This window comes from Maniola hyperantus, chromosome 1 (assembly GCF_902806685.2).
Source record: "Maniola hyperantus chromosome 1, iAphHyp1.2, whole genome shotgun sequence".
Lineage (NCBI taxonomy): Eukaryota > Metazoa > Arthropoda > Insecta > Lepidoptera > Nymphalidae > Maniola > Maniola hyperantus.
In genome coordinates this window covers 12,899,400-12,908,590 of record NC_048536.1, presented here as the reverse complement: position 1 = coordinate 12,908,590, position 9,191 = coordinate 12,899,400, and the positions used below count along the sequence as shown (strand labels likewise).

At 36.8% G+C, this 9,191-nt stretch overlaps 1 protein-coding gene across 2 annotated transcripts; it reads left to right on the top strand.

Annotated features, from left to right (window-relative positions):
• Nucleotides 1–2,185: 2,185 nt before the first annotated feature.
• LOC117984469 (uncharacterized) lies at nt 2,186–6,821 on the top strand. 2 transcript variants are annotated; one of them, XM_034971091.2, is made up of 2 exons: nt 2,186–2,416; nt 4,671–6,821. In XM_034971091.2, exon 2 carries the CDS (start codon nt 4,673–4,675, stop codon nt 5,165–5,167), a length of 495 nt encoding a protein of 164 aa, XP_034826982.1. In that variant the 5' UTR covers nt 2,186–2,416; nt 4,671–4,672; the 3' UTR covers nt 5,168–6,821. The 2 variants fall into 2 exon arrangements, with proteins under 2 accessions (XP_034826982.1, XP_034826991.1); XM_034971100.2 differs by having other exon boundaries at nt 2,189–2,416; nt 4,667–6,821.
• The last annotated feature ends 2,370 nt before the right edge of the window (nt 6,822–9,191 follow it).

Genomic DNA, 9,191 nt, shown 5'->3' with positions numbered 1-9,191 from the left:
TAGAGGACTATTCAGAAGTCCATATGCTGAAAAGATAGGTATTAATGATAATTTCATATACCCAGCTGAAAGTATGTATAGTAGGTAGGTGTTCCTCTATCTTACAGGAGTAAACGTTAATATGGTGGAGACCTGACACTGTTTGAGGTTTCACAACTTATTTTCATCAATTTTTTTTATTTTTTCATAAACAAAAGACAGAAACGTTTCCTCGTAAGGAACAAAGCTTTCGGATGACGGCCGGCGGTATAAGTACATCACACTATCACACTAATATTATAAAGGCGAAAGATTGTGTGTGTGTATGTGTGTGTGTGTGTGTGTATGTTTGTTACTCTTTCACGCAAAATCTACTAGAGGGATTTGGCTGAAATTTGGAATAGAGAAAGATTACACCCTGGATTAGCACATTAGTTTTTATCTCCTACAAAGGGGGCATCAGCTAGTAGGTAATAATTTTATTGGTAAGACCCAAATGAGTAGTACGTAAACAGGAGAGTGTCACCACGAAAGGCGTTTAAGGGAAAATACTTTTTTTTATCTACGGTCCATAGAACGAGTCGGGACAAAACCGGCGTGACTCATCTCGATTCGCGACACGTCGTTCGACTACGAGTACGGAGTAGGTATGTATTAGCACGGAATTTCTTCATTGTCATTCCGCGATAAGCATTTTGGCTCAAATTCAATGCTTAAGCTCACTAAACGATGCGTCTTCTGTGGAACGCCTGAGTATTTTTTGTTTCAAATAGTTACCTATGTAGATAAGTAGTTCACTTTCAGCTGTCAGACTTTGAGATTAAAATCATCGATATATATTTTTTTAATTTTACTTACCTACCTACGCATTATTTTATTTTATTAAAAACATTTTTTTTTTATTAAACGCATGACATGCATAATTATTATTATACTCTAATCGTCTATGTATCTATTTTTAGGGTTCCGTACCTCAAAAGTAAAAACGGAACCCTTATAGGATCACTTTGTTGTATGTCTGTCTGTCTGTCTGTCCGTCTGTCTGTCAAGAAACCTACAGGGTAGGTACTTCCCGTTGACCTAGAATCGTGAAATTTGGTAGGTAGGTGGGTCTTATAGTTGGTATTAGGGGAAAAAATCTGAAAACCGTGAATTTGTGGTTACATCACACAAAAAAAATTAAATAGTGGTCATAAACTAATAATTCGTATTTTCAACAATTTTCTTAGTAAGATAACTATATCAAGTGGGGTATCATAATGAAAGGTCTTCACCTGTGCATTCTAAAACAGATTTTTATTTATTTTTATGCATCATAGTTTTTGAATTATCGTGCAGAATGTCGAAAAAATAAGACTGCAGTACGGAACTCTCATTGCGAGAGCCTAACTCGCACTTGGCCGGTTTTTATTATTTCTTGTCTAATTAAGTACTTAGGCATATTTTTATTTTATGAATTATGTATGAATTCTGAATGCTTATGGAAAATTGGTAAGTAAATCATCACACTAATCAAACTAATATTGTTAAGGTGAAAGTTTGTATGTTTGTTACTCTTTCATGCAAAAACTACAGAACGGATTTGGCTGAAATTTGGAATGGAGATAGGTTAACGAGACTGGACTAATACATATGCTACTTTTCATCCCGAAAAATCAAAGAGTTCCCACTAGAAATTACAAAATATAATATTATGGTAAGCGAAGATAATAGGTAGGTAAGTTAATATATACTTAGGTCCATTACTAAGGTAGACGTTATATATTTTTTTCTCGTTTATTACGAGAACCTACTATTACTAGGTATTTACTTTAAAAAACTGTTTTGGACTGTGTAGGTTAATGTTAGAAGGCAAAGGTACGGTATAATAATATAATTAGGGTAGGTATACTTAGGTCAGTTTAAATTTCGTTTTAATAAAAGTAGAAAGAAGAGAAAGAACGAAATGGCCAAAGACGATTATTTTTGTGTACAAAAATATTTTACAAGTAGGTAGGTAGGGCTACCTATAGGTACTTATCTACCTACATAGTTAGGTAATTAATTAGCATGAGTCATTTGCATTCGCAAAGTTGCTACTCTCTGTAGTGGTAGATAAATACATTAAGTATAAAATTATGTACCTAGTTACGTAGGTATGTGTTCTTTATTCTGTAGATGCACGTAGGCATAAAACCAGATTTCCTTTTCAGTACATAACATAATATGATTGGACAAAGGAAGGCGATAATTAGTTGTGGACAAAAATAGTCGTGCAGCCGGGCCCTGGGCCAGCTGACGTCAGCGCGCCAGGGCCGCGGCGGGGCAAGACGGGCCCCGCGCCAGTGTCGCGCGCGCCGTCAGTCTGGCCGCACGCCGTCTCGCTGCCCGCGCCCGCACCGCTGCCTGCCACCGCACCACACCACTCCACTCACCCTCCGCTCCCGACGCACCACCCGTGAGTACTGACAACTCTTTATCCCTGCGTACATTGTGTGTTCGTCCGAAAATCATTTTCGAATCGATGCACCCTGGGAACGTCCGATGCAGTTTTCACTTCTGGCGCTTCGACCGAACCATGGATACCCACGCAAGGCACGGGTGCTCTCTCTTCCTTTACCATTCGCCTGCAACCTGCTATGCAATTCAATATATTACGAGACCTAGATTTCTCGTGTTGGTGGCGAAGAGCGTGGCAACCTTGGCGCATCGTGCAATGCAGCGGGGACCTTGCAAGTCACGCGTCACAGTAACCTCGGCTCACGGCGTGCTCGTGCCGCTACAGTGACGTCTCATGTTTATATACTTATTGATTTATCGCCTTGAACGCTATATATTGCTTTCTTAGCGAGCGCTATCCACAGAGATGCCATTTTCACCAGGCAATGTATTATTAGTAAAACAGATTTCGCGCGTTTTTGATACGTTTAATTGTATTCGTATATAGGGGCATGTTGATAGAGTAGGTACGCGTAATAAAGCGAGCACAAACAGCTGACTGACCGTTCGACGTAGTTCTTTTAACAGATAAAAAATAAGACGCGGTCGCTCAAGGACGGTCAACAACTATCGAGAGGTATTTCCTGTTCAACGGCACCGGAGCACACCGGAGTGTGCTACACAATTATTAATCACGTAGGTACACAAACGACACTAGTAATTAAACCGCTACTGATATTCGGCTCGTAGTTCACGGGTTTTGGGTCATACTTTGGCAATGTAATGTTGCACGTGAAGTGAGGGCCTCAACCGCATTTCCCGACTTATCGCGCTGGAAAAACACGCCACATTTTATCGCGTGCTGTACTAGTCACTATCAGCTGTTGCGTTGCGAGCGAGCGATGCGGTGCGCGATCGCCAACACGATTAGTCATTGTTGTTTACGCAAATACCAACTTTATAGCGTCGTACACAAAATGCTGTTTGCGATTTTGCAATTATTCAACAGCTGACCGAAAATACGTCAATCTGGCCCCTACAAATTTATTCACAATGCCATGATGGCTTTTCCTAGAGGAGATATCTACTACCTAAGTACCTATAGTTTATTCTTCTATGTATCTATATAAAAGCACATGCATAAAAGGATAGACTAGCAGACATTGTCAGCGTGGTACAGCTCCAACAGCTTGGTCTAGAAAAACCAACTTCCAAAGCCACTACAAAGTAAAGAAATATTTTTTGTTTAACTAGATAGGTACCTACACATTATATTCCTCACATAAAACTACAGTTTGCGTTGGAAGTACCTAATACGTAATGTATCTTATTTCTATAGCATTTGGGACTTGAAAGTCCCTGACTTTGAACACCAAATAATATTTTTCATTCGGTTTATTTCTCGCCTCTAGGTGGTTGGTACGGCTATTTACAGAAGTAATGAATAAATAGGTACTTAAAATGCATGTGTAGGTATGCTGTCTAAGAGTATTGGCAGATGTACCTACTTTCGAAATTATTTCGATGAACCCAATAAAATAATTAAAAAATGATTCATCAAACCAAAATCACTTTATTTATTTTTCGAAATAGGTATGGTGATGAACACTTTTTGAAATTCAAATAGGATGCAAATAGATGAATTTAATATCTATTTAACGTCAACTTAAACTAAAGCGTTTCAAACATGCCGAGGTCTGATATCGAACCTACAACAAACTCAGCCGAAAATAAAATTTCTATTGTAACTCAGCAATGAAATTACAATTAAAAATATTCAATTAAAAATGAATCTTATTTAACACTACATAGTTACCTACTGGATAAAGACATAAAGATGAGCCACATTTACATATTTATGAATATTACAAGTTACATTGGAAATGGCCTCTAAAACGTCTCAACCATTGCCTCGATTCGACATTGGCCGCGCTTTACAAACCGGTAGATAGGCCACGGTTACCCTTCGCCGGACACCGCAGAAGCAGATGGCAAATAGTATTATAGTTGCTTACTTACTTTATATTTAAGTAATTTTTACATAACTAAATAGTTTACTTTGGTTATAAGTACGTAAGGGTATCGAAGTTAACTAGGTATTTAACAATAGTTCCAACGTCCAAACTTTGATCATGGCCTCATTTCACATTGTGACACTCGGTTACGCAAGACTTCCTATGTTCAACAAGTTCTCCAGTCGACCGGTGTCTCGTTTATACTTTAATACTTACTTAGTCACTTACTCATACAGAATTTCGATTCTTTTCAGATAGTCATGGTACGGAAATACGAAAGAATGAGTGGTCGTCAATCCTGGAATGAAGAAGAAATGGCTAAGGCAGTGGCAGCCGTGGTATCTGGTAAAATGGGCTACAAGCTGGCCGCCAGAACCTTTCATATACCTCGTTCCACCCTCCAAAGAAGAGCAAGTAAAGTTCGCTACCAACAACCCGATGACCCGAAGCCTCTCATGGGACATTACAGGCGTGTCTTCACAGAGAATCAAGAGAAGGACTTAGTCGGTTACATTAAAAGTATGGAAAAATATTTCATGGGCGTATCCAGGAGAGACATTAGGGAGCTCGCATTCCAGTACGCGGAAGATAATAATCTTAACCATCCTTTTGATTGCAACACACGGATGGCCGGTGAAGATTGGGTGAGGAATTTTCTTAAAAGAAATCCAGAGCTGCTTCATAGATCAGAAAAGGATTATGAACTAGAGCCGGTGAACTTTGACCAGTTCTATCACTTCATGTGTCAATCATGATCGTAATTTTAATTCATAATTTAGTTCTAATATCCAAGGTCACTTGAAGCTCACCCAACGGAGCCTCAAGTGTATTGAATGTTGAAGACACAACACAACCTGTGTACAATATAGTAGAATTTATATTCGAAAAATCTTTTTTACGCACTGCAAGTGATTTAGGCTAATTTTAACTTATCAACGGAATTTATAGATAAAGGCATGTAGAAAAAATAATTAAAACTTAATATATGTGTTACATTAATAGACAATTAAAACATTTAAATTAAAAGAGCATAGCTCTCTCGATATTTATAATAAAAATAATTAATAGGCTTTTTATTTATTATAATAATTATTTCATTCGTTCTACTACTTAATTACGTACGCTGTTTTGAAATGAGTACTTATCGAAACTAACATCCTGCACATTATTGAAGTTATTCTTATTTATAGTTTATATTCTGTTATTTAATGGTAATCGGTTATTAAAGGGCTGTGATAATGGAAGAGGTGTAAATTAGGGAACATATCAAGAGTAAAGTGTCTAACAATAATAAAATTATGTTTTCCTTCTTCTACCAATTTTGTCAATAAAATTGTTACCTCACATTTTTCATTCGATTAATAAACACACACACAAAATTTTCGTGTTTGCCAAATCAAAAAGGTCATTTCCTAATTATATTGTTTACCTTTCTTGCTCTTTTCATAGAATTTTCAAAAATCTGCTTCATATGTCTTAAAGTAAATTTCTCTACCAAAACGTGAACCCTACCTTTGACAGCTTTTGCCTCTTTATTTATTTCTTCATGTAATTTTAATGGTAACCAAGGTTATTTATTGACATTATCAGAATCTTCTCAATAACTGGGATACAATATCACAAAATATGTTGACATTATTGATTATACCCAGTTTATAATTATTATGATAGTGGCTCTATTTTTGTTCTACATTTGACTCATTTTAAATTCAAAAATTGACCGCTTTTTACAACTGGGTACATTCCAATGCATAATAATATTATCATAATACCATTATTTTTTCTTAAATATCTTTTACATTATAAGCTGTGGCGAGCATTTCATTCTTTTATAAAAATTAAGACTGTAGAACAGTCTACATTGTATTAAGTAGGTACTTGAATGTATTTGTTATTGAAAAACTTCAATACCTTTAAAGGCTAAACATGCCATTACCAATGTAACCCTGTGAAATGTACGCCACTAATACAGACGTATTGTAATATAATATTGTATTATTCTATACCACGAAGAAGTAAATTATTAATTAGTAAAGTAAATTGTGATAATGGTGAATGGTGATAGTAGTGGGAATGTTATGGTAAATTCTTTTGTAAGTTTTATATTTGAAATTCTAAAGAGATGTAAGTGGTATTTTGCTAATTTAAATTAAAAATATATCAACGTTGTACCTTTAACTTACCTACAAAGTTGTCGTTACCTGATATAAGTTTTGATCTCTTAAAACTAGTTTTAATAAATAATACCTATTAAAATATATTGGTTGTTAAAACAACAGACTATGTTGAAAAATTGATACAAATTATCGAATGCCAAACTACGTTATTATTTGAGATTTATATTTAATTTATATTTTTAAGTAAGTAGGTACTTAATAAGTTTAATTTTAATAAAAGGTATTAAAATGTAATGTTGACTTTTAATTTATAAATAAAAAATTATGTTAGAATTATTTAGAAGGTAACAAACAAAAAATAAACAATTTCATACTTACGAGAATATTATATACGATACAATTCACACGAGCCTGGAACAGTTCCGGATTATCTAAGATATAGGCAAAGTAGGGAGCTGCCTATGAGCCCGGCCTAGTTAGGGAAGTAAGGATTTTTTTTAAAATTTGCTTTGCAATAAAAAAAACCGGCCAAGTGCGAGTCAGGCTCGCGCAATGAGAGTTCCGTACTACAATCGTATTTTTTCGAGATTTTGCACGATAATTCAAAAACTATGATGCATAAAAATAAATAAAAATCCGTTTTAGAATGTACAGGTGAAGACCTTTCATATGATACCCCACTTGATATAGTCACTCACTTCGAAAGTTGAAAATACTAATTATTAGTTCATGACCACAATTTAAATTTTTGTGTGTGATCTAACCCTAAATTCACGGTTTTCAGATTTTTCCCCAAATGTCAGCTATAAGATCTACCTACCTGCCAAATTTCATGATTCTAGGTCAACGGGAAGTACCCTGTAGGTTTCTTGACAGACAGACAGACAACAAAGTGATCCTATAAGGGTTCCGTTTTTCCTTTTGAGGTACGGAACCCTAATAAGCCTATATATATGGACTCTACTTTATTCGAATTGAAAAAGGGAGAGGGGTGCCTCAAGTTTTGTATTGCCTAGGGGCACCGAGGAAAGTACGCCAACTTTGCCAAGGGGCCTCTAGATGACTTAATCCGGCTCTGGCCTGACGGCTTTTTTTTAATGTGGTGTTGCATATGAATCCACAAGCAGCATCTTTATGATATAAATATCTTGTGATTAACTTAATTCCTGCTATATAATTAAGTACGGAACATAGATGCAAAGATGTGACGTTTCACCGTGGCACTGTGCGCGGTTACCGCATCTAGTGACAGAAGGGCTAACTCACTTTTTCGCAAAGGATGAGCCTAAGTACCTGTGAAGCGTGAAAATGCAGTCGCTAATTGGCATTCCACATGGGCATGATTTGTACAGTAATCAGGATAAGACTCAAAAGATATAAGAGGTTCATTTAAAATTTGCAATTAAAAAATGCAAAGTATAAAATAAAATCATTGACTAAAATATAAACTACTACCTACCATAATAGTGGTTTTCGGCATAAACTCATCGTTTGAATAACTGTAGAATATTTACGTTCTATAACTAAAATAATATAAAAGTAATAGGATAGTTTAAACTATATTATGAACTAATTATATAACTACTTATACTTATGAACTATATTATGAACTAATTATATATTATGTTGTCTATCTAGCTGTGTCGCCGTTAAAAGCGTCGTCAAGTGGCTGTTAGCCCCAGACATCAGGGCTACGCTGTGAGTGCAATTTGCTCGCTAGTGGACTCAAAGAGAGTGATAGGTAGTAACTAGTTAGTAGTTACACTCATTATAAAGGTTTATAGGTACATATCACTACATTTTACAATAAAATTGTACCTACGATGGCCACTTCTGCCCCGAAAGTCCGTAGGCAAATTTTGGGGAGGTGCATCAGCATAATCTTCCATCTTCCCTAAAACTAACTTAGCAAGCGACTTGTCGGAAGATCTACTCGTATATCGCCCCGCACACCCGCACAGCCAGTGCTAACCCGGTGCGGGCAAGCGAACGAGGTGCGGGGCGTCCTCCCGCCTTCCTATTTAGGTACATTTTAACATAATTATTCTGTGACTTCTACTGTGGTCTCCTATTCTTGAAATCCGGGGTTCAATCTCACGCACGCACCTCTCACTTTTCGGAGTTATAGGCGGAAGGAAAATATCGTGGGGAAACATGCGTGCCTGAGAGTTCTCCATAATGTTGGCAAGTGTGGCTATTGAACGCCTAAACCCATCTTATTCTGAGGAGAGACCCGTCCTCAGAGTGGGCCGGTGATGGGTTAGTGACAATGATGATGACTCCTGTTACCTGCAAATATATTAAGTACCTACTTAACCTCTATATTAGATACTTACCTACCTCTTCCAAATAACAGCTGCCTACATACGACCCCAATCTCAAAAGACAAAGTTCTTGAGGTGCAAACTGCCAAGTTTCAGATGATGTGTGCTAACTGCTAACCACTAAAGCTTTGCCTAGACTGATGTTCAAAGCGTCTGTCACGGCTAATCTTGTAACGGGGTGAGTACGTAACGGCATTAGAGAGTTATTAAGGCACGTTGGAGGTTTGACGCGATCTCTCGGAGACAACGGCGGATATTGCCTTCGTAATCAAGTTACTGAACTGCCTTCTCGTGCAGAGATTCAAGTCCCGTGTTTAAAGTTTGCTTTAACTACTTAC

Bases quoted from the DNA above. Each gene is read 5' to 3' on its own strand.
- LOC117984469 (XM_034971091.2), top strand. From the start codon at position 4,673: ATGGTACGGAAATACGAAAGAATGAGTGGTCGTCAATCCTGGAATGAA.